Consider the following 25,142-nt stretch of genomic DNA (forward strand, 5'->3'; position numbering starts at 1 on the left):
ATGTCAGGTTTTCAGAGCTGCTGGGGCCCTCAGAAATCACTCGGTCCTCACTGTACAAATGAGGACACAGGGGCCCCAAGAAAAGGGACTCGCTTGAGTTCACACAGCTTAGGAAGCACAGCGCTTGGGTTGGAACACAGGACTCCGGCCTGAGTTCACATCATATGCCATGGTATTTGAGTTAGTAAATCAGGTGCCAAACAATCAAACCTAGCCTCCCCTCCCCCACCCCATTACCCTTTATACCATAAAGGAAGGAAAAGGCTATGTGTGCACATGGGCACGTGCACAAACACACACACTCCAACTGTTCCCTTGGCCTCTGCAACCTCCAGGAGCTTAAAGCCCTGTGAACTCATAAAACAACGCTCAGAGGCACCCCTGCTCCACGACTCCTCCCCACCCTGCAGGAAAGTGAGTTTTTTCCCCCTTTTGACTTCCCATTCCCCTTTCTCTGGTCTTCCTTTTGTCCTCTTGCAGATGATGACAGCCAGCTTGAATGCTGGTTGTGCGTACCGAGGGCCGGGAGGTTCTTAAGGGGAGGGACCACGTATGCTAGCCTTATCCAGAAGGTCTGCTGAATGTCCCTGCTCTAGGACCTCTAGGGCCTTGTGCTAGACTACTGGAAACAAAAGGAAAAAGAAAGTTCTGGCAGACCCCACCATTGTAAACATGCCTGTGTGTGTGCACGGACACATGTGCCGAATCACACTCTTCAAACATTTACCTTTGTCCTGCTCAGAGTCTCGTCAGGCCTCACCCAGCTCTGCAAGGTAGCAGCAGCCAAGGCCGCAGCTTCACACGCACACACTCACAGAGGTCCTCGGGATCACAGAAAACTGCGACCAAAGCAGAGGAAAAGAGCTGCCGCGAGTGACAAGATCCTGCTTCAGGACCGTGGGAAGGGGGAAAGGGTGACAGGATTATCCTGAGAGATCTTTCTGAAAATCCGAAACTGCCTGTTGCAGAGTCAGTACAGTTCGCCTGCTGCCTGGCCGATCCTTCAGGTCACACACGAAAGCACAATTATATTTGTTTTCTCATCTAATCACCGTAGTGACTCAGAGACTGAAGAACAATAGTTAACATTTACTGACTACATCTACTATGTTCTAAGCCCTTTCACACTGTTAGCTTACTTCTTCCTCACAACAACAGTATGAGGTAGATACTCCTAATAGCCCCCGTTTTAGGGAGTAGGAAATAAGAACAGGGAGGTTAAGTAATTTACCCCCGGGGTTACACGGCCAATGTGAAGAACCAGGATTCGAACCCTGGCAATCGCTCTTCACCCAAGCATTATGTGGGACTACACTTGGTGCTAAAGTGCTGTGGCTGAGGGCACCCAGGTGAAGCCAGGGTTTGAACTTGGGCCTGTCTGGCTTCAGAGCACATGTTCTCTTCTTTTTCTCCTCCTTCTCCCTCAGAGCAGAGGGTTGATTGAAGGAAGCCTGTGTTTCCGCTCCCTAAAGCTCCAGTTCCTACCTTGATATGGTGATACTAGGTGATGGATGCTGGCTGGGAGGGGATCAGGTACATGGACCACAGCTGAGTCACTCCCGACGAGTGGCTCGCTCCAAACCCCCAGAATCACCCCAGGGGTTGGGTGTACTGTGACTCTCCCCTCCCCTCCCCTTCCCCAGCATGGACAGTACCTTGGAGCCAGGGAGAGCCCAGCACCCCACCCCCATCAAGGCCAGCATTCCCTGGGCCACCCAGGAAGGGGCTGCGAGCCACAGCTTGTGTAATCACAGAACAATTTCTCTCTCCTTGCACGTTTTCTGGCACTGGTTTCTAGAATCAGGAGGGCTGGCCAGTTCTCCCTGCTCTAAGCTCATGGTTCCTGCTGGGTGATGTCCCCCTCCTTCAATTTCTTTCTCCAGCTCCATCTCTGTTGCTCTTCTTTCTTCAGCATATATTTGCATGTTCCTGCTCTGTCTCCGTGATAAGCTGGGATGTGGACAAACCAGACAAGGTCCCTATCTTTGGGGGCCTCAGTAGGGAACACAGACACCCAAACACGTGTGGTTGGAACCACAGTGAAGGGATGTTTAAGGATCATAGGAGAAAGAGCTGAGGCGGGAATCTCTGCTCTGCTGGAAGTCCCAGGCCAACCAGGGTCCCTGGCTCTCCCTGTCTCCCTCAGGGAGATTTACTTGGTGTTCACCCACGTCTCCTCTCCCCCTGCCACTCCATGCAGTAGGGCCCCAGGGCACAGTCCCGGGAAAACAAGACAGTGGAGGGACGAATCCAGGAGGAGCAAAGCACCCAGCTATATGCTGCCAGAGGCCCTAGATCATGGGTGTGATTTCATTCAACGCCTCTCCGTTCCCTGAAGAGTGAGCCTTGGCTCCCTGAGGGCAGCCCAAGTGGGCTATGCCTCCTCTCCCATCCCCCGAAGCCAGCACAGGGCCCGGGACTACTGCTCCACAAGTGTTTGCTTCAGATGGACAGACGAGCAGAGGCTGTGCCCACTGTGCAGATGAGAAAACTGAGTCCCAGACAGGGAAGGTACTTGCTCCCCCACCATAGCTTTTAATAACAGAATGAGAAAGAACCCAGGTTTCTTAGCTTAGAACAGGAACTTGCTGCCCAAGAAAGGGGAGCGTGTCTTTCTGTCACCCAGACACCTAAGACACTCAGGTCAGTTCAGTCGCTCAGTCGGGTCCGACTCTTTGCGACCCCATGGACTATAGTACACCAGGCTTCCCTGTCCATCACCAACTCCCAGAGCTTGCTCAGACTCGTGTCCATCGGATCAATGATGCCATCCAGCTATCTCATCGTCTGTTGTCCCCTTCTCCTCCTGCCTTCAATCTTTCCTAGCATCAGGGTCTTTTCCAACGAGTCAGTTCTTCACAACAGGTGGCCAAAGTATTAGTATACCTAAGACATTGCTAGGCACAAACTAGACGTGCAGAAAATGTGGAATAAAATGAATGAATGGAGCTGGGTGGCATGTGGTAGAGCCCTCCATTCTTGCCACATCTACCATGGAGCCACGGTCACACTGAGAGGCTTGCTGTCCCCATCTGTGCCCTTCACTTCCCAACACCGGGCCTTTGTACTTGCTATTTCTCTTCCCTGTCACCTGCCCAGTCCTCACAGACACCAGTTCTCTGAAGTCTAGTCTGATTCTTCCAGGCTGAATAAACACACACACACACAGTCTGTTCCCAGCGCACTTTGCACACCCCACCCTAGTAGGGCACCGATTAAACTGCACTGTAATTCTTTGCCTCTATCTTAAGATCTCTAGGCATGAATACAGAGTTGATGTGGAGTAGAGACTCCTCATAAAAAAATAATAGCTTCTATTTATTAAATGGTGGTAAGCTCTTTGCAAAGCTCTTTATATACATCTCATAATCTTTCCAACAATCCTGTGAATCATGTGTTACATTTGCCTCCACTTTAGAGAGGAGGAAACTGAGTTACAGAAAAGTGATGTAACTTTCGTAGTAACACCTACTGAGGAGCAGAGGAGTAAGTCTAGCCTAGCATGTTCTAACAATCAGTCACATCATTAACCACACCATCAGGCTCTGTCCTGTGTGTGGGAGGCATTCTGAGCTGACATACAGGACCCAGGCCATGTGGACAGAGGGCTCCTGCCATGGTGTTTCCTGGTGACTCAGGAGCTGGTGACAGAGTCCAGTAGGAACATGTGTGTCTTTAATTGGTGGCTTTACAGACTTTCCCCTTCACTTTCTACCCTTATTTCCATCACCCCATCACCCTGGCCCTGGACAGCCGACAGACCTGTTTATAATGGTCAGGGCTGACTTGTTAGAAACATGACACCGGAACCAGGATGCTCTGCTGGTATAGGTACCTGTGGGGAGCTGGAGTTCTCATCGGGAGCCAGAGCGGAGACTGAAAAAGAGGAAGGGGGCAAAGATGAGAAGCGCAGAGGCAGAGTAAGGATCAGGGGCAGGAAAAAAAAGAGCGGCCCCAGGGAGAGAGACAGAGACAAAAAGAGCACAAGCTTGAGACAGAGGTGGCAGGGATGAGAGGCAGAGTGAGAGAAATGATAAGAGATAAATGGAGAGAGGAATTCTGTGGTTTCCTCACCCCATTACATTCCCTTAACAGATGGAGAAACTGAGGGTCAGAGGAAATGACCCTACTTCCTGGCAGATGTGTCTGCCACTTCCTAAACACCACCAATTTAGTTCTTCTTGTGTCCCCGGATATGTACCAGTGCCTCATATGCTGGCCCTGAGAGTCTTTCCATGACATTTTTGACTATTTGTTTATCTTCTTTAGTGTCACAAAGGATTTAAACTAGGACATATCACAAGATTTTGAAGTAGTAATCCCAATGTAGCAAGTATTTCCTTATAGTCAGCAGGAATGAAAAGGATGTTGGTTCCAAGCTGACATGGGACCCAAGCTGACATGACTAGCTGAATCACCTTGGATAAGATGAGCCTCATCTCTAAGTTTTCCTCATCTCTAAAGCTGGGGTCACACAAGGTTATTGTGGTAGATGAAGTAACAGAAGGGAAGCAGAAGCAAGGAGCAGTACAGGCACACACAGTAGGTGCTCAACACATAAAGTCCCCCTCATCTGTGCAAGGGTCCCACTCATAAGTACTTATGTTACATGAAGGCTGGGGCCATGTCTGGGTGACCAACAACAACTGTTTGCTGGTTAGAGGGCTGGTGGCTGCACACTTGTTCTTCTGTCCTTTTCTGACAGTTCTGGGAGCAAAACCACTGATAGCAGAGTTCTGTGGGATTCTCTCCTCATGAGGACAGAAACCACTCAGGCACTATCAGCTCTATAATTCTGGGGAGTGCTTCTGGTCTTCTGGATGCTTCCATAAGAAGCATGGGTTCACGGAAAGGGAAATGGCTTCAAAACATCAGGAAACACAGTGCATTCTTAATACATTCAGTTCTTTCACACTGGCCATTGAAATAGATGAGGCTTATAAACCACAGCAAGGGTCCTCACATTTTGGTACTCATCAGAAATCACCTGGACATTCTGTTAGAATTCTGGGCCTCACTCTCAGAGTTTCTACTTTAGTGGGCATGAGGGTAGGCCTGAGAATTTGCTCTTCTAACAAGTCCCCAGATTGTGGTGATAGTCCCCTTTGAGAACAATTGAATGAATGAGTGAGGCCTTTTCTATTTGCATTCTGATGGCAGCACTGGGTTTGGAAGCACAGAGATGACTCTCCCCATATCTCAAGCGTGGAATTCTGGGCTCAGATGTGCTTACTGGGGGGCAGAGGCCAGGATTCTTCCAGGGCAAGGAATGGGGACCAAAACAGAGACAATGGTCATATGGAAGTGAAAGAGGAAAACAATGACATCTCAACTTGGATTTTTCACTGTTAAAAGTAAAATCCTTAGAACAGTGTGAAGAACTGACTCGTTGGAAAAGACCCTGATGCTGGGAAAGAATGAAGGCAGGAGAAGGGGACGACAGAGGATGAGATGGTTGGATGGCATCACTGACTCAATGGACATGAGTTTGGGTAAACTCTGGGAGTTGGTGATGGACAGGGAGGCCTGGCATGCTGCAGTCCATGGGGTCACAAAGAGTCAGACAGGACTGAGCAATTGAACTGAACTGAACTGAAGAACAGTATGATGTATAGACAATTATCATCTCCCTCCCCCAGAAGAGGAAAGTGAAACTCAGAGAGTAGGTAATTTACCTAGAAACATACAGCTGACCCTTGAGGGAGCAGGGCAGGAACTCAAGGCTGCCTTACTCTTGAACTTGCTCTGCTGCCCTTGGAAGCAGCAGAGCCTGAAGGCAGATGGTCCTAAGTGTGAAATCTGGCTTCACCACTTGCCAGCTGGGTGTTTTCTGCAAGTTGCTCAGCCTCTCTGGGCCTCAGTTGGCTACCTACAATAATGGGGGTACTGGTAGTCCCTACCTCACTGGGCTGTTTTAAGGATCAACTGAAGTAATAGTTATGAGTGCTAAGGCCAGCACCTGACACATAGTACCATCATGTACATATATTGAAAATAAACTGGCTGCTCACCACAGTGCACACACACACACCACATCCCTTCAGGCAACAAGCTCTGGGGAGAAAGCTCAGAGATTGCCTTGTACCCGAAGACAGGGGTAGACAGAAACAATTCCAAAAAATTTAAAGCCTCAAGTTTGGAGGAGCACCCGGCCTTTGGTGGGGGTGGGGGACAGCTCAGAGAGTGGCGACGACGAAGCCCTCGGGCCCAAAGCCGGGCTCGCTGTTCACTCCAGGCTGTTTCTCCCGGGACCAGACTCCAGACGCACAAGTCTGGGTCCTCACGTCCCCTCCACCTCGACATCCCCAGCCCAGGAGCTCCGGGTTTCCTGCCCGCCCGCGCGAGGCCCCTGCCTGGGGCGGGCGGAGGAGGGGTGGCATTTCCTGGCGGGGCTGCGGGTAGCGTCACTCGCTCCCGGACACTCGGACAGTGCGCTGACCGACAGGCACCAGATGCTATTTCGGGCGGCGCTCCGTTCAGCGCGCAGTTTCCGTTTTTCCATCTACCGTCGGAAACCGGGGAGGGGGGAGAGTGTGGACGTCACGAGCCCCCAGCCCGAGGCGGGGGGTTGAAGGCCGCGTCGCGATGGCTGCCAGACGGTCAGAATCTGGAGCTTCGCGAATAGAGGCGGGTGGGGAAACCACCTCACCGCGCGTCTCTCTCTCCGCGTGGCCGGGCTGACAAAAGCCGTACCTGTCCTTGTTCTTTGCTCACAGCCCTTGGGGTGCCCGGCGGGGTCGTTTAATGCCCTGTAAAATAATCCAACAGCCTGGCGGTTCCTCCAAGGCACCTAAACTCGAGACATTTAAAACCAAATGCAGAATCCCTTCCCGTTCCCTTTGGCTTCCAAGTCTCCGTCACCAGGAGTAACACTCCCATCGAGGCAAATACAGCCAGAAACCCAGAGGGTTCCTGGATCTCTACTTGCCCCTCACCCTGCCAACCCAATTCTTACAAACCTGATTTGTGTTTTAAATACATATCGTCTACATCTGCCTTTTGCCATTTTCCTGGCAACACCCTAGCCCCCTCTCCAATCCCCCTTCCTTGGATCACTGCATTGTCTTTGGAACTGACCTCTCGACATCCTTCCTACTCTCTCACACTCCTTCTCCACCTTGCAGCCAAATAGCTTTCTAGAAATGCAAATCTGATCCTGTATAGGACATTATGCTCCCACACCCAACCAAATAAATAAAGTGGTCCCCTCCTCAATTCTTTGAATTGTCAACAGCCTTGCTCCAGCCATTACTGTACTATTTTCTGTTCCTTTTATGAACCTCAAGTTCTTCTCCAGCCCTTGGTTAACCTGGAAGGCTCTCAATGCTCAGTCGTCTAAGCTAGCCCTCAGCCCACTCTCCCATTTCAGTCCAGGGATCAATTCTCAGAAAGCATTCCCTGGCTGGGCTCTCCCTTTTCGCAGTTGCTCAGAGATGTGAAATGATTTGCCCAATGGTGCCATAGCCCAAGGATGGTAGCGCTGGGCTTTGAATCCAGAATTACTTGAATCCCACCCTTTCTATTTAGTGATGCAGCCAAGCAAAGGCAACAGGAACCAGAGAAGGGAGAGATGAAAGCACAGCCGCCCCCCCCCCCCCCCCCGGCCCGCAACCCCCGCCGCCCCGTTGCAGAGAGGCTTCAAGAAGAAAAGGGTAGGGACTTCCCTGGTGGTCCAGTGGCTAAGACTCCTTGCTCCCAATGCAGGAAGCTCCAGGTTCAATCCCTGGTCAGGGAACTAGATCTTGCAATGCCACAACACCTAGTACAGTGGAGTAAATAAATATTTAAAAGAAGGAGAAGAATAATAAAGGTGCGGAATTTGGTAACTAACAATGGGTGAAGCGGTGAATGGGGCTAGAGCTCTGGGGAGATGGGGCTGAGTAAACCGCAGAGACCTCTCCCCTGAGTCCCTTGTCCAGCAGTTGGTGTGGCTGGGCCAGAGGTGGCTTTGTGGCAAGTTCAGGAATTAGACTTTCTCCCAGGACATGGGTAGCCTCTCTTCCATAGGATTCTGTAAAGTTACCCATGTCCACATGGTATCCTAACTTCCACCAGAGAGCACAAGAGGAACAGAGGGAACAGGCTACAGTGAATTAACTGTATCTTCACAGAGAGTTAACTAATAGCCAAGGAGGAGCTGAACTAAGGCTTTGGACACACTCTGGACTCAGTCTTCGAATGGGACTCGTTCCGTGAATTCTCAGGCTCCAAAAGGAGCTCAAAACCAAGATGCTAGAAGGACAAAGAAGCCTGGCCTGATGGGTAGAGTTGGGGACTGGGAACTGGATAACTGAGTTTAGGTATTGGCTTTTCCTCTAGGTCACTGAAAACTTTGATAAAGTCACACATCCTGATGACCTAATTTTCTTCTCTATAACGATAACCAGAACTCCTATGTGCAAGTGCATAGGATGTCAGCCTGGGCAAGGTTCCATGAATTATTGCCCTCACCACCTTTTAAAGATCATCTTATATAATCCTCATAACAGTTCTCTGGGGTGTTATCTTCCCATTTTACAGATGAGAAAGCTGAGGTTCAGATCTACATGCCTTGTAGTATTTCAGCTTCCACAGTAAAACAATGAATCCATATACCTTCCATAGGCTGAGCCCACTGCCTTGTGCCTCAGTCACTCAGTCCTGTCTGACTCTGTGAATCCATGGACTGCAGCATACCAGGCTTTCCTGTTCTTCACCATCTCACAGAGCTTGCTCAAGCTCAAGCTCAAGCTCTGTGAGTGAGCAAGCTAGATGTCAGTGATGCCATCCAACCATCTCATCCTCTGTTGTCCCTGTCTCCTCTTGCTTTCAATCTTTCCCAGAATCAGGATATTTTCTAATGAGTCAGTTCTTCGCATCAGGTGGCCAAAGGATTGGAGTTTTCAGCTTCAGCCTCAGTCCTTCCAATGAATATTCAAGGTTGATTTCCTTTAGGATTGACTGGTTTGATCTTGTAGTCCAAGGGACTCTCAAGAGTCTTCTCCAACACCACAGTTCCAAAGCATCAATTCTTCGGCACTCAGTTTTCTTTATAGTCCAACTCTCTTCCACACATGACTACTGAAAAAATCATAGCTTTGACTATACAGACCTTTGTCAGCAAAGTAATGTCTCTGCTTTTTAACATGCTGTCTAGGTGTGTCACAGCTTTTCTTCCAAGGAGCAACCATCCTTTAATTTCATGGCTGCAGTCACCATCCACAGTGATTTTGGAGCCCAAGAAAATAAAACATGTCAACTGTTTCCATTCTTTCCCCACTTGCCATGAACTGATCAGACCAGATGCCATGATCTTCGTTTTTTTTGAATGTTGAGTTTTAAGCCATATTTTTCACTGCCTACCCTCTCACAGAACCCAGATTTCTAGGCCACAGTACAGATCTGCGCTCCTGCAATGAGTTGAGCCCAGAGCCTAAGCTTGGAGGACAGATCTGGGCTCAACTCATTGCAGGAGCCCAGTTCTGTCCTCCAAGCTTAGGCTCTGGATGGGCTCTGGAGGACTCCGGTGCCAAATTTGCTTCACACTCAGGTTTCACCACTCAATAGATCTGCAACACTGGGGAAATTACTTTTACTCTCTGTGCTTCAGTTTCCTCATCTGTTAGGTGAAGATCATCGAATCAACCTCTTAGAATTGTTTGTGAGAACTAAATGAGTTATTTGTACAGTGCTTCAGTATGTGTTAGTTGCTCAGTCCTGTCTGACTCTTTGCGACCCCATGGACTGTAGCCCGCTAGGCTCCTCTGTCCATGGAATTCTCCAGGCAAGAATACTGGAGTGGGTTGCCATTTCCTCCTCCAGGGGATCCTTCCGACCCAGGGATTGAACCTGGGTCTCCTGCATTACAGTCAGATTCTTTACCGACTGAACCACCAGGGAAGCCCACAGTGCTTCAGTAGTGAGATTAAAATGTTAAATGCTCCCCAGGTCTGGGTTCAGCCTGAAACTCAACAGAATGGATATTTTAAACTCTTCGTTGACACCAGTTTCTTCTCCCTAGAGCCCGCTGGAGAGACCTCAGTCTCTGACATTCAGGCAAGCAGGCTCCATTTTAGAACAGAAAAGAGACAAGGTTGAGGGGAGATGGGAGTGGGAGGGGTGGGAGCTGGGGAGCTTTCTGGGCTAAAAGGAACTGTCCCTTGAAATTCGGGTATCTAGGACACTAGAATGAATGGATGTCAGGGAAGGAAGGGCTGGATGTGACCGTTTGGGTGCTGTGGTCTGGCTGGGATGCGAGTCGTTGGAGAAATGTGCCTGGAAGGAGGAGGGACTGAGGCTGTGGGGAGCCGGGATTCCCCGGAGGCCTCGGGATCTGTAATGAGGCTGCACCCGCCGGGTCCTACACAGAGCGCCCAGCTCTCTCCGTGGCGCATTCCGGGGCCGGTCCCAAAGCCGTGCAACCAGTCCCCACTCCCCTCCGGTGAAATTGCCAAATTAAAATGAATCATTTGGCCCATAATGGCCGAGGCGCTTATCGGGGGCGAGCGGACCCGCGGCAGTGCCTTATCTCCGCGGCGCACACGGCCCCCGCGCGCCTCGGCCCATGCTAACGAGGCCTAGAACGTGAGCGGGATTAGAGTGCGGCGGCGGAGGAGCCGGGCGCGGCGCGGCGCGGGCGGGCGGGCGGGCGGGGGAACGGGGACGGGGCCGGGGGGAGGGGAGGGGAGGGCTCGGCACTAAGGACCAGGCCTCAAAATGGCCACACGCGTCCCCCAGTAGCGGCAAAACGTGAGCATTCTGGCCTTTTTCTAGGGGAAGGCAATCTGCAGCCTCTCACGGAATTTCCCGTTAATTTCTTCCCTTTTTGCCCGTTCGCAAAAACAAGGTTTCGCTCCTTTTCCCTCGGTTTCTTTCGATGGGGGTGCATTTTCCAGGGACGCCCTTGCGCTCGCCGCCGCCGTCGCCGCCCCTCCCGTCTCGGAGACTCTCTTCCTTCCTTCCCTTTTTTCTTACGCAATATACAGAAATGCGCGAGGCGGTGGTTGGTTTTCGTTTCTTCTTGGTGGTTGTGGGCATGCAGTGGAATTGTTGAGAGTGCGTGTGTGAGCTGTGGACAGTGTTGACTTCTGAGTGTGGTCTTCTAGGCGACAGGTTGTGTGTCCAAGTGTGATGGTGCTTGTGCTGTTCGGTGTATAGATTTGGATTCTCCGAGGCCCATCTACGTTTTCATCGTTGTATATGCAATTATGCTCGTTTGCCTTCTCGACATGTATGTTGGGTTGCTTGATCTTCGCGATTGTGTTTGGATGGTCTCCTTGTGTCGGACGTGCGTGATCCTGACTACCTTGGGTCGTGCGCCTAGGAGCGATTGCCTTTGATCGGTTTCGTTGTGTCCTGCTGGACAATGTTTGGGCCTGACCGAGTCGGCTTGTGGGGCAATGTTGGGCTGTGCTTACTTTGCTTCCCTTCTATGGGGCTGGACCGCGAGTGGCCTTGTCCATCCCGGGTTGCGTGGCTGTGTGCTAGTGTCCTTTGGAAGTGCATTTGTAAATCGCTGGGGGGTGGAGGGGAGGGCGAACGAGCGAGAGATGGATGCGCAAGTTGAGGTGGCGGCATGGGGGCGGGGTGAGGGATTTCACATTTTATTCCAATTTATGATGTATTCGGAAGCCAGTGTTGGCTTGGATGAGCAGCTGGATCATCGGCTGCTCTGTCTGGGGGCCAGTCTGTACCTCAGTGTTGGAGGGGTTTGTTAGTGAGTGGGAGCCTCTTCCAGGCTGGAAGCTGAGCAGCGTTCGCGGAGGCCCGCGCCTTCAAGCCGGTAGCCGCCAGCTTCGGTTCCCGCGGCACTCAGGCTTCGTCCATTTCTGGTCAGTTTCACCGGTACGGCCGCCGGGGTCTGCGGGAGAGGCCCGGAAAAGACAATGGGCGCATTCTCCAGGCCTCGCGCCTCGGGTGGGGACTTTGGGATCATCTCCAAGGAACATTTTCCCACTCCTTCCCCGGGTGAGCGACATTCCCGCGTGGGTCAGGTACCCCGTCACATCGATGACCAGGGCCGGGCTTCATGGAGGGACGGGGTCAGTGCTGCCCTAGCTCCGAAAGAAAGGATTTTGTTTTGCCAGTGGTTGTGGTTGCTAATGTCATCATCACCATCACAGTCATCGTCATCACCATCATTTTTAATTAAAATAATCATGTAGGAGCGACTAGTCCCTTTTAGCTTCTTTGGAGTGATAACAAAGCAGCGGGGGTTTCCTCCCACCAGCGCTCTGTTTTTTAAGTTGCTGGGTTTGTGACTGCGAGAGAAATGCAGAGAGGGAGGAGCACAGAGACTCCATCCTAAAGCAAAAATTAACCTCGACCTAAGACACCGGGGCACAACTGGATTTCCCCTTGTTCTCACCCTTCCCCCCTTTTGAATTAGAAGAGGAGAAAGAAAATCTCCTGCATTAGATTGAAACTGCGGGGAAACAATTATTACTGTATTTTCACCAAAGCCAGGGCAAAAAAAGAGGTGGCCGTATCTATTAATCCAAGACTTCGATGTGTGGCCATAAACTGAACGATGGAGCAAAACAAATTAAACAAAACCTTCCAGAGGGAGGGGGGGGAAAAAGAAAAGAAAAGGCGAACTAAATTTCCCTGCCACTACACCTTGGGAAGCAATATTGGATTTATTTTTACCCTCCCTCCTTTCCTTGTTTATTGCTGCAAAGAATTACTAGAATTCTCTTGTATTCTGCCGATATGAGTATGAAAGAATCGAAAATCTTGTGTAGGGATGGTTGCAGGGAGAGGCGAGGACCTTCCTTCTTTTTTTTTTTCTTTTTGATTGCTTTCTTTATTTTCCCCTTCCTAATCCTTGTTTGTTTGTTTCCCTTAATGGTAGGAAGAAAAAAAAAAAAAAAGGGACCTGGATACATCAGATTCTCTACCCGCTTCCCCCTATTCTCTCCGATCTCTGCGGTTCAGACTGTGTTGTATCCCTTTGGGAAAGTAGTCTTTGGAATTGGGTTCTGGTTTCGGTTTAGGTTGGAGGTGGGGCGGTGAGAGTCAGAGAGAGAATAGGGCTTCTCAGAGGTTCTGTCCCACCGACCACGGTCTAAAGACTGGATCCCCCTTTTGGTACACATGTCCCCCTACCCACCCAAGCCAGGCTGCGGACGACTCCGGTGTTGTGGCCGCAGCTCTGACCCGCCTGACTTCGGTTCCAGAGCCAACTGCTATAGACAGTCAGTGCTATAGATAGTCAGTGCTTAGAAACCAAACGGGCCACACTGAACCAGACGTCCCGGTTGGAGGGTACGATAATGTTCAGGGCAGTCTGCCGGCGAGCTGTTGTTGTTGGACTCTATAGTTATTTCTGATTGGTCAAGTGTAGGGTTCTTTTTTCTGGGGGTGCGGGGGAGGCTTCAAACACCTGCAGGTCGCGGGTGGAAAGCTGCTGGCGATCCCCAGGGCTGGTTGAGGAGGACATGAGGTAATACCCAGCCATTGACCCCCATTTCTCTCTCTCCCTCCCTCTTGCCCTCCCTTTCTCTCCACCCCCATCTTTCCTGGAAACTCGCTTTGGGCGCGGCAGACCGCCCAGGACCACACCGCGGCCTAACTGCCAGGCTCTTGGTGAGAGAGGGGGAGAGCAAAGACCCCCTGTTCACAACCTGGACCTCGACCCCCACCCCTCTCTGGCCGGAGGAGTGGAGATCCTATTCAGAGGGGCCCGTCTCTCTAAATATGCCCCAGGTGAGTTTTTTGGGGGAACGACAGGGCTGATGGAAAGAGTCACCAGGAAGGCCTTGGGATCTGTCCTGAGGTGGGGAAAGCTGGGGACAGAGGACAGTCCGGTTTCAGATTGGGGAGGGGAAGAGGAGGACGAACCCAGAGCTGGGAATCCTGAGATGTGACTCTGCCACTGACTGCGGCCTTTGCTACTGTGGCTTCCAGCAGGGCCCTTTCCCGGGTAAGAACAGTTAGTTGGACTGTAGTCCCCCCAACGCTCCATGGTTCTGTAGATGTTTCACAAGGCTCATAACTTTGGGATGGCTGTAATCGGATAGGTCAGGTTGCGTGGAGGAGGGGGGGGCTCCGGCAGGAAGAAGGCCGCAGCCATCCTGGCAAATGCAGTCCTGACTTGGGTGGGCCCACGCAGGGGCCTCAGGCCTAGGGTGGGGCTGCTTTCGAACACCCCTCCATACCAGCAGCAGCGGGAAAGTGGTTCTGTTCTGGGGTGATTGTGGTTTGTGTGCAGGCTTGGGGCTCCCCCAGGGGGTCATGCTGGGGGTGGGGGTGTATGTGTGTGGATGCAGTATGAGGGACCGACTGGAGGCCGAGTCTAAGGCAGTGGCTCTAGCCCAGGGCATGGCGGAGGCTGCTTTTACACAAAAAATTTTCCCTGCTGGGGATGGGGAACTGCCAGAGGCCAGGTGTCTGCCTCTAGAGCTCTCAGGTTCCCCGGTCTTGTTCAGATACATATGGAAATGATCCGGCTGCCTGCCTGGCAACTGGAGATGAGCCGAGGTAGGGGGCTTGGAGCTGGCATTTGGTCTCACAAAGAGAAGTTGTAATGGTCTGTTCATTTCAAAATCTGCAATCTTCTTACTTCCCTTCTTCACTTTCCCCAATAAAAACAAGTAAAAATCACTAGGTTTTCGTTTTGATAATCTTAACCGAAGCCAAGTGATCGGGTTTAGTCACCGATCATTGAAAGTGAATTCTCCGGTGGCTTCCTCAAGAGTCGAGATCTCTGGCCTTGGGTGATCCTGGTTGCAGAGAGCGAGCAGGGTTTTCCTGAGGTCCCAGGAGGGGCGGGGAAAGGTTGGCCACAAAGCACAGGGGACCAATTATGGGTTTCTCAGGGGGAGTCTCAGAGATACAGATGTTTATAGGCATCTGGAGAGCGCATTCAGGGCTAGAGTCAACTCATCTGAAATACTGTGCTCCCACCACCCCCACCCCTCTGAGATCTGATCCTGCTCAGAGCCTCAGAATTAATCAGAAGGATAAATGTGTCATAGGAGAGCTTGAGCTCATTTTGGCGATTGCAGAGTGAACTGTTGGTCACTCATTTAGAAGCTGAGACTGAAGCACGTGTCACTGGGTGCACAGCAGTGCCTGGGGATAGTAAGGTAGGGAGCCAGCCTCTTGGGGCTTGTATGTTTTGCCAGAGGACTGTATATTTCTAATGCACTTCACTGTTGAGGGGAGCCGGAAGTCTCCAGTGGTATACCTCTGGTGCATTTCTAGTGACTGAAATGTCTTGGCGGTCCCATTCTGTGGATATAGACCTATTGTTTCCACCATAATCATGAACTCGTTTCCAATGAAGTGTTGCAGACCTACTGCCTTTGCAGCCAGGGTATACCAAGCCTAGGGGAATTTTGTCGTTTCGGGGTCCTGCCCATGGGGCTGGCAGACTTAGGGCATGGTGATAATTGGAATGGTGATTCTTCATCAGCTGTGTGTCTGGTAGCAACTAAGCTGAGTGAGCTCTGGAGGTTTCAGAAGTTCCTGTCTTTCTTCTGGGGTGGGATGATGGTTCCTAGGCCAACTAGTCCAGAGTGGTGCAGGGGCAAAATGGCTGCCAGGAATGAATTCTCTGCCTGGGGCTGAGTTGGATGTTTGCGTATTTGTTTTCTGTTATAAAATACCCCAAGTATATAATTCCGATAGCAGAAACTTTATTTTGAACATCTTACAAAGCCTGTCGAGTTGATTATGTTTTTGTTGTTTATTAAAAGTGACAAGCATTTTCACACTCTGGACCCAGAATCTCATAGTTTTTCTGTTCCCGTTTTTTTTTTGGGGGGGGGTGGTGGTGGTTGTGGCATGTTATGGAAGAGAGTGGAAGTGGGGAGTCACCCTGCCTGCAGTCACCCTGGAGTATGGTTGAGGAGGAGAACAATGTCCTTGGTTGGAGATGGGGGGATATATGGGAGGGATATATATGGGGTATATGGGGGATATATGGGATATATGGATATATGTGTACACAAGGATAAGCGACTTAGCATGCATGCATGCACGCACGGGAGGATTGCAAAGACAGAGACTGGAGTTCTAGTCCCACTCTGTGTGACCTTGGGCAAGGCAGTCCCCTTTCTTGGGCCCAGTCTCTCAGTCTATAATAATGTTTACTTGAGCATTTGCACAGTGCTTTTAAATGCATATATGAGGTATTCCTCCTGTTCCCCAGAAGACAGCACCGAAGTGGGAAAGGGAGATGGGTGAGTGCTGGAGGAGTTCCTCAGCCATCATTACACCCCTTCCTCACATTCGTGGATGGGCGCCCAGAGCCCAGTGGCCTTAAGAACACTACCCTTCGAATGTCCGGGCTCCACACCGCCTCAGCCAGGCCTCCCTTCTAGACCCCACCTCACTTCTGAGCCCAGCTGAGCAGAAGGAAGTACAGTGTGCAGGGAGGTAGGGCCGGGATCATCATCTTCCCTCCCTGATGGCCCATCTCTAGTCCAGGTGGGAGAAAAGGGTCACTGGGTTTTCCAGCGGCTCCACAGAACACAGGTGGATTTGTTGGGTATGGACCGACACCCCCGCAGCGGGGTGAATGTGTGTTGAAAGGGAGAGCTGAGTTCCTCCGGATAATTCTCTGCCAGCTCTGATCGCTCCCCCACCCCCACCAGATTTCCAGGTGTATGTATGTCGCGGTAGGCTGGGGGCACGTACTGTTGAAAGGAGAGAGGAATTTCAAAAAGCACCCCACCTCCGCCCGACAGGTTCCCCGCCAAAACCAAAAGGGGGGCGGGAAGAGCACCGTCGGTCGGGGATTTGTTCCCTCCTCTTCCCGTGCGGCCCGAGAAGGGGCACGGGTGATATTTCTTTCTCGCCTCTTTCTGCATTTCCTTCCTCCTTCCCTCCCACCCCCCCCCCCCCCCAACTGTTTTTCTCGTGCTGGCTGTATTTGTATTCCTTTTCTTCCAAAGTCTCTGTCCCTTCGGCCCTCGTCTCTGTCTCCCAGGTATCCTCCTCTCTTCTCCCAAACCAGAGACCCCCCTTTCTCTCCGGCCCCAGCACCCCGGGCTCGTGTGTGTCCACGTGGCGCTGTTAGTCCGCGTCTTCTCACGTCTCCGTGCGTGGGTTTCCCTCCGCTCTTCACCCCCTCCCTCAGCTCCCCCTACCGCCCGCCCCATCCCGCCCCCCAGCGTGGGTGGGTCGGTGGCCGTGGTCTGAGCGGGCGTCCGCTTGTCTGTCTGTCTGTCTACTCGCAGGATGACGGAGCAGCCGCCGAGCGAGGCGGCACACAGTGACCCCCCGCTAGAGGGACGGGACGCGGCCGAGGCCCGCATGGCCCCCCCGCACCTGGTCCTGCTGAACGGCGTCGCCAAGGAGACGAGCCGCACAGCCCCGGCGGAGCCCCCGGTCATCGAGCTGGGCACGCGCGGCGGCGGCCCGGGGGGCGGCCCCGCCGGTGGGGGCGGCGCCGCGCGGGACTTAAAGGGCCGCGAGGCTGCGGCGGCCGAAGCACGCCATCGGGTGCCCACCACCGAGCTGTGCAGACCGCCCGGGCCCGCGCCCGCCTCGGCCCCCGCGGAACTGCCCGGCGACGGCCGCATGGTGCAGCTGAGCCCGCCCGCGCTGGCGGCCCCCGCCGCCCCCGGCCGCGCGCTGCTCTACAGCCTCAGCCAGCCGTTGGCCTCGCTCGGCAGGTCAGGGCCGGCGGGAGGGGCGGGTGGGCAGGCGGCGCGGGCCCTGGGACTCCCCTTCCGCACGTGGGGAGCCGGCCATCCTCTCCCGGCCCGGCTAAGTGACTGAGCTCGCGGAGAGAGGGGGAGAGGGGCTTTACACCCGGAGACGGAAAAGCCTAGGCTGGAGACCCCGTGCAAGTGAGGAAGGAGCCCTCTGCAAATGTGTTTGTGTGTGTGTGTGCGCGTGGGTGTGCACGCAGGGGGCAGTGTGCGGATGGCTTATGTCTGCGGCGTGCAGGGAGCGCAGAAGCTGAGGGGGAGTGCAGGCATGCGGCTGGGTGTGAGCAGAAGTGCGGGGTGCTGCGTGGTGGTGGTGGCGGGGTGGCCTGGAGGAGTCTTGTGAGTGTGAGTACCAGGCAAGAGTGTGTCTCAGTGCGCTCCCGGTGTGAAATTCTTCTGGATTCTGCAACCCTCGGTGGACAGGTGAGACAAGTGCATCTGAGAGTGATTGGAGAGGGCTCCCTCCTCGAATCTCCCACCTGGGGAATGGAGCCCTCCCTCCTTTCCTGAGCTCCTCCTCTCCTAGCTGCGATCTCTGGCCTGGACCTGTGCTCCCTTTTGTGTGAAGGTGTCCATTTCCCTGGTGGGACCACTGAGGTAGTGGAGAGCAGGAGGCAGGGTTGGGGTGGAGACAGGAAGATGAGGCAGGGAGAAACAGTGTGGGGCAGTGGGGAGTCTGCCGGATGCTGGAGAAAGAAGCTAGGGAGAATCCACTGCAGTGGGTGATGAGGGAGCATGTCAGCAGTACTGAGTCAGGGTTTCCTGTCTGTTGTCTGTCCATGGGCCCCATAGGGCTGGGGTGAAGGTGGGGTGAAGCTGAGGGTAGGGAACAGGGTGCTGTTATGAGATGCAGGAATTGCACACTCCCAGCTGTGAAGGCCGTCTGCTTGTGTGAGCACCTGTTTGGGAGCAGAGGTGTCTATGGATTGTGCACTTGTATGGGGGAGGGGAGTATGTCTGTGCAGGATGTGTGTTCATTTTCGTGTTTGCTCCCTGTGTTCACCATTGACTGTGTGTGTGTGTGTGTGTGTGTTCAGGGTATGCAGGTATGTGGCCCCCCTCCCGTTGCTTGTCTAACCACAGAGAAAGGCTAGGTGAGGGGTGTGTGTGTGTGTGTGTGTGTGTGTGTGTGTGTGTTTTATGTTCCTTCTAGCCCCAATGTTGGTGCGAAGGGACCAGGGCTGCCCTTGTTTTTCCAGGGGTTGGCGGGTTCAAGAACAGGTGGGGAGGGTCTGTGATCTTGTGGTCTGCCTTCTCCCTCTTACAGTGGCTTCTTTGGGGAGCCAGATGCCTTCCCTATGTTCGCCACCAACAACCGAGTGAAGAGGAGACCCTCCCCTTACGAGATGGAGATTACTGATGGTGAGTTTACTCCCACTCCCAACTTGTGTACTCATTCCCTCAAGCTGTTCAAGCCCCTGAAGGCGGGACCACCAGGGACTACATCCTAGGTGTCTCACAGAGATGGGTGAGCTATCTTGGAGCCCCTAACTGTCAAAGTCCTTGCCCTGTTGACCTGGGACTAGGGGAGGTCATGGGTGGCGCTGGGGGTTGCCACACTCAGTCCTGGCAAGAGAGGACATGGGAGTGAGGGACACATTGTGGTGCTTAGCCCAAACCTCCAGTGTTAGTTGCTGTCTCCATTCTAGCTCCATTCCTACACTTGGCAAGGATTCCTGGGGAGGGCAGAAACACATGGTGCCCCTGACTCTAAGCACCAACCTCTGGGGATTATCTGCACCATCTCCCAAGTCCTCTTTGGAGTCTGGAGTCTCCTCCTTGCCTGGAATTGTACCTTTAAAGGTCTTGTCCCAGGTCCATGCAAAGTGGGGCCCTCTTGTCCCTTTCCTTTCCTGACACTGTAGATTCTACCCTACTCCCTCCCTTCCCCATCCCAGGGGCTTCAGCACTTTTAACGTGAACTACCTGAGGAGGAGGGGGACATTTGAAGGACCCCCTCCCCCTTCCCAGGGTTGACCAGATGTAGTAGAGAGGGCCCAGCGCCAGGGGGCAGGAGAGCAGGCTCTTCAAAGCCCAGGGACTTTCTGGAGTTCCCAGTGCACTCTGGATGCCCAGGGTTTACCAAGCACCTACTCTGTGCCCAGAGAGAATGAGGCAGAGGACATGGAGCAAGGGATAGGCTCAGGCGAGAGGAAGCTGTGGAGAGGTGGGTGGTTCTCTGAGAAAGACCTGAGAGGATGGAGGTGAAGGGTGAGGGTGCAAGATATGTCCGCAGGATTTTGAAATCAGAGACTTAACCAAAAGGAGTCCATAAAAGTGGAGCTGTTAATAACATAGGTCTAAAGTCAGAACTTGATGTGGTTTCCTGTTGCTGAACTTTTCTGGGTCTTGGTTTTCTCATTTGTAAAGTAGGGAGAATAAAAGCTTCCTCACAGGTTGTTGAGGAACCAGTGGGGTAAAGTGCTTTTAGGACCTGGCTTGGGATGGGTGCTGCCTCTGGAGTCTGTGTAGCTCTAGCTGTGACAGCAGCCATAACGCTCCTCTCCCCACCTTTTCAGCCACGGGGCAGGGACCAGGCCTGATGGCATAGCTGAGGGACTCCCCTCTGTCTGGCCTGGAGGCCAGGGTAGGATTGCCCAGCAGGAGTGTTGTGTTTTTCCCAGCCTGGATCTGACCTTTGGTGAAGAGTCAGCTTGGGTGGTGCTTGTGGTAAAGAATGTGCCTGCCGTTGCAGGAGACATAAGAGAGGTATGTTTGATCCCTGGGTCAGGAAGTTCCCCTGGAGAAGGAAATAGCAACTCACTCCAGTATTCTTGCCTGGAGAATCCCTTGGACAGAGGAGCCTGGCAGTCTATAGTCCGTGGGGTCACAAAAGAGTGACTAACACTTTCAGCTGGATGGGGGCATGCTGGGGTTTGGAAAGACAAGCTTCTAAGGCACTACGGGCAGAGATGAGTGATTGGGCACATGGTGTGTGTGCATGTGTGTGTGTGTGATTGTAGGAGAGAGGTGATCAAGCAGAAAGTGTTGGCACTGATGAGTCCGTTTGCAGGGGCATGGTCTGCCTCCGTTCTGGCCGCAGTCTGCCTAGCTGTGAAATGAGTAATGGATCTTAGGTGATATCTTCTCTCCTACCCAACTTTTCATGTCTGAGATCTGGTTCCAGGGTCATCAGAGGAGGGCAGACAACTATCCCAGGACTGGCAGTTCCTTGAGGGCACAGGGCATCCTGAGGACTGCCAGGAGCTAGCTCTGTGACTCAGTGTTTGGGAGGGAAGTAGCTGTCTCAGCTCCAGGACCTGGGAGCTAGTGGGGCCCTCCTCTGCCGTTCTTGGATTTGGGAATTGCTGGTCAGGCTAGGACATTTAGTGCAGTACTTTGTATACCATAGGTGCTCGATACATGCACGCTGGTGTCTGCACCTGCTCTGCAAGTCTCAGTACACGAAGGCTAGTGAATTCTGGTCTAGTGTGTATTCAGGCGCTGTAGATGTGGGAGACGGAGGCAGCCTTCAGACGCTGCCCAGAGCCTCAGATCAAGCCTGGGCAGGGCTGTCTCTCCACTCCTATCCTGGGAGCGGGGAGAGCCCACAGTGAAGTCATTTCCCCACTGCTTTCTCCTCCATTCTCCACCTGTCAGCATGATCAGTTAGTCTGCAAATGTTTACTAAGCTCTTATTCTGTGTTTTTCTGCACCCTTAGAATAAAATCCCTGTATCTTACTGCAGGGCCCTGTGGAATCTGGACCTAGCCTACTCTGATCTCACCCACACTAATCTAGCCGGGCTGGCTTCCACTGTTTTCCAGCTCAGGGACTTTGCACATGCCCTTCCAACTTGTCTTCCTGTGTCTGGCTGGCTCTTCTTTGACTTTAAGTTCTTCCCTTACAGGGTGGCTTAGATACCAAAGAATCTGCCTGCAATGCAGGAGACCCAGTTCCCTCCCTGGGTCGGGAAGATCCCCTGGAGAAGGAAATGACAACCCACTCCAGAATTCTTGCCTGAAGAATTCCATGGACAGAGGAGCCTGGTGGGCTATAGTCCATCGGACCACAAAGAGTCAGACACGACTGAACAACTTTCACTTCACTTACAGACATCACTTCTTCCAAAAGGCTATCCCCAGCCACCTCAGCTAAAACATGCAGCTTCTTTCCATCTTTTCATTTACATTCAGCTTCCTGTCTGTTGTTTGTTTGCTGCTTGTTTATTATCTGTCATCCTCATTAACACGTGAGCTCCAGGAGGGCAGGGACTCTGTCCTCTTCACCTTTATTTCTTAATGCCTTGCACAGTGCCTCAGGTCAGTTCAGTCGCTCAGTCGTGTCCGACTCTTTGTGACCCTATGGACTGCAGCACACCAGGCTTCCCTGTCCATCACCAACTCCTAGAGTTTACTCAAACTCATGTCGGTTGAGTCGATGATGCCATCCAACCATCTCATCCTCTGTCATCCCCTTCTCCTCCTGCCTTTAATCTTTCCCAGCATCAGGGTCTTTTCCAGTGAGTCAGTTCTTCAAATCAGGTGGCTAAAGTATTGAAACTTCAGCTTCAGCATCAGCTCTTCCAGTATATTCAGGACTGATTTCCTTTAGGATTGACTGGTTTGATCTCCTTGCTGTCCAAGGGGCTCTCAAGAGTCTTCACCAACACCACAGTTCAAAAACATCAATTCTTTGGCACTCAGCTTTCTTCATGGTCCAACTCTCACATCCATACATGACTACTGGAAAAACCGTAGCTTTGACTAGGTGGACCTTTGTTGGCAAAGTAATGTCTCTGCTTTTTAATTTCATGGCTGCAGTCAGCATCTGCAGTGATTTTGAAGCCCCCCAAAATAAAGTCTGTCACTGTTTCCATTGTTTCCCCATCTATTTGCCATGAAGTGATGGGGCCATATGCCATGATCTTAGTTTTCTGAATGTTGAGTTTTGACGCACAGTGCCTGGTTGTCCGTAAATAACTGATGAATGGATAAAACTAACATTTAGTGAAGGTTTAATCAGAGGCAAGTATTGTCTTAAGTACTTTGCCTGTGTTAGTTGTTAGATCCACATGACAATCTTATAACTTGGTTCACTAGTACTCTGTCCATTTTGGAGGTGATGAAGTTAAGGCACAGTTTAGGTAATTTGCCCAGAGTTACGGTCTAGGGAGTAATAGATAGAAATTGAACCCAGAAAGTCTGGCTCTAGAGTCTATCTGACTAGTGCTATATGGCCTTTCAGAACAAGTGAATGACTGAATGAATGAATTAGTGATGAAAGGTTCCTGTCCTGAAATGTCTCACAGCTCACAGAGGAAAACAAGCTTGGAAACATACAGTCATGATCAAAGGTGGTGGAGATTCGGGATTATAGGGCCATGGTGGTTGGTTAGATTTGTCTGAGGGGTTAGGGAAAATTCCCGGAGAGAAGACAGCTGAGGGTTTTGAAGGATGAGTAAGAGTTTTCTGAGCAAAAGGAATGAAGGCATTCTAGGTTTCCCAAGTTTTCTCAAGCTTTCCGATGGATGGTTTCTCTTCTTCCCCACAGGAGATTATGCCCTGGGGGATCTCCAACCCACTCTCCTAACCTCTCCTCCTGCCCCCAGGTCCCCACACTAAAGTCGTGCGGCGCATCTTCACCAACAGCCGGGAGCGATGGCGGCAGCAGAATGTGAATGGGGCCTTCGCTGAGCTCCGCAAGCTGATCCCCACGCATCCCCCAGACAAGAAGCTCAGCAAGAATGAGATCCTCCGCCTGGCCATGAAGTACATCAACTTCCTGGCCAAGCTGCTCAATGACCAGGAGGAGGAAGGCACCCAGCGGGCCAAGCCTGGCAAAGACCCTGTAGTGGGGGCTGGCGGAGGGGGTGCGGGGGGAGGGGGCAACGCGCCTCCCGAGGATCTCCTGCAGGACGTGCTCTCCCCGAACTCCAGCTGTGGCAGCTCCCTGGATGGGGCAGCCAGCCCGGACAGCTACACAGAAGAGCCAGCGCCCAAACACACAGCCCGCAGTCTCCATCCTGCCATGCTGCCCGCTGCGGATGGAGCCGGCCCCCGGTGATGGGTCTGGGGCTACGCCGGACCAGCCAGGCGGGTGCCCTCAGGCTGCTGGGACCATGGACTTTAGGGCAAGTGGGGTGAGTTTTGGGCAACTCTGAAGTAGGACATAGACTCGATGAGCTTTCCTTGATGTCTGAACTTTGGGGAGTCCCAGCTGCCTCCGGGGCTGGTTTTCCTGTTTCCTGCCTCAGTAGGAGACCAGTAAAATGGAGCAAAGTGGTAGGTACTTTTTATGAAGACGGCACAGTCTTCCCCTTTTTCCAAATCCCTAAGACTTTTCAAGTAAGAGGCTCAAGGGGCATTGCTTTTGGCCTGGAGCACGGGAGCCCTGTCTTTGCTGAGACCTGGGCTTGTCAGCTCTCTCCAGAGGCGTCTGGCAGCCTCTGCCTTGCCTTTAGCCCCTCCCAAGCTGGCTGGGGTGGCTTTTGTGGCCACACTGTCCGAATATATAGGTACCCAATAGCTGCCCATTTCTTGAGCCTCATCTTCACCCAGGCCCATGTTGGTCCATCCAGGTTGCCAGCTGATGCAGAGAGTTACAAGTCCTGAGGTGCCTTCTTCAGGGCCTGGCTGAAGAAGATGGCCAGTGGACAGCCTGCTCTCACTTAGCTGGGCCAGCGGGTCAGAAAACCCAGTAGCCCTTACTTCTTGCCCTGGGGATCGAAGCTCTGCTTTCTTCCCACTGAGATTTGCCTTCCTCCTGCTTGTGGCTGTGGGGACCAAGGCTGCGGCTGTGAGTGTGCCCTGTGGGTTTCGTTTGAAGGCAGACAAAGGAGAAATGATAGTGAAATTGAGCAAAAGCTGTTTGGGGCACGTGGGCTTCAAATCGTGATTGTGTCTCAGAGCTACCTTCCTGTATTTCCAGTGACACGTTGCTGTTTGTGGGGGGCACAGATGCCAGTGTGCTGAGGGGGTTTGTGCTGGTCCTGAGAGGAGATATGCAGCCCCTTCTGGTGTTCTGGCTGTGCAGAGGGGCCTCCCTGTTGCAGGATATCTGTTGGCTAATGGTCTGGTCTGTGTTCTGAAACCGAATTGATGACAAATTCTGTCCTATGAATTCCTGGTATTTGGGATTTTGCTTGACTTCAGTTATTTTGGGACCTCAGGGTCTTGATATGACCCAGGATCCAGCCCCACCTCTAGGCTCTGGGGAGCCCAGTGAGAGACCAGTTGAGACCCACGCACATTCACTTTCACTTAGCAGAACCTTCAACATCCCTGAGTCTGCAAATTTCAGGTATCACGAGCGTGTATGGGAGGCTGGCGTAACGCATGAGGAGTGCTCCCCGCCAAAAGTTGTACATGACATTTTTGTAAATCAAATCCTTATCCTTCATCTTTTAAAGAAATTCTACTGCAAGTCCCTTGGTAACGTGGAGAATCCTTCTGTAGAGTGGACCTCTGCCCCCTCATTGATCTCCTGTGTCAATCCAGATGGTGGGATGTGATTTTCTTCAGGCGAGGCTTGCCTGTGACCCACATCCCAGGCCCATGG

The 25,142-nt window shown here is 52.4% G+C and overlaps 1 protein-coding gene across 5 annotated transcripts; it reads left to right on the forward strand.

The window, feature by feature from the left end:
- Window positions 1-10,702: 10,702 nt before the first annotated feature.
- TAL1 (TAL bHLH transcription factor 1, erythroid differentiation factor) lies at window positions 10,703-23,658 on the forward strand. 5 transcript variants are annotated; one of them, XM_061121977.1, is made up of 5 exons: window positions 11,005-11,810; window positions 13,526-13,686; window positions 17,166-17,603; window positions 18,910-19,004; window positions 23,194-23,658. In XM_061121977.1, the coding sequence occupies exons 3-5, from the start codon at window positions 17,167-17,169 to the stop codon at window positions 23,646-23,648; spliced, it is 987 nt and encodes a 328-aa protein (XP_060977960.1). In that variant the 5' UTR covers window positions 11,005-11,810; window positions 13,526-13,686; window position 17,166; the 3' UTR covers window positions 23,649-23,658. The 5 variants fall into 5 exon arrangements, with proteins under 5 accessions (XP_060977963.1, XP_060977960.1, XP_060977961.1 ...); XM_061121978.1 differs by lacking the exon at window positions 11,005-11,810 and adding an exon at window positions 12,875-13,245; XM_061121976.1 differs by lacking the exons at window positions 11,005-11,810; window positions 13,526-13,686 and adding an exon at window positions 14,969-16,915.
- Window positions 23,659-25,142: the final 1,484 nt, after the last annotated feature.

This window comes from Dama dama, chromosome 20 (genome assembly GCF_033118175.1).
Source record: "Dama dama isolate Ldn47 chromosome 20, ASM3311817v1, whole genome shotgun sequence".
Lineage (NCBI taxonomy): Eukaryota > Metazoa > Chordata > Mammalia > Artiodactyla > Cervidae > Dama > Dama dama.

Bases quoted from the DNA above. Each gene is read 5' to 3' on its own strand.
- TAL1 (XM_061121976.1), top strand. From the start codon at position 16,593: ATGTATGTCGCGGTAGGCTGGGGGCACGTACTGTTGAAAGGAGAGAGG. The intron at 17,604-18,909 runs GTCAGGGCCGGC...TCCCTCTTACAG, and splicing joins CCGTTGGCCTCGCTCGGCAG to TGGCTTCTTTGGGGAGCCAG. The intron at 19,005-23,193 runs GTGAGTTTACTC...TCCTGCCCCCAG, and splicing joins CGAGATGGAGATTACTGATG to GTCCCCACACTAAAGTCGTG.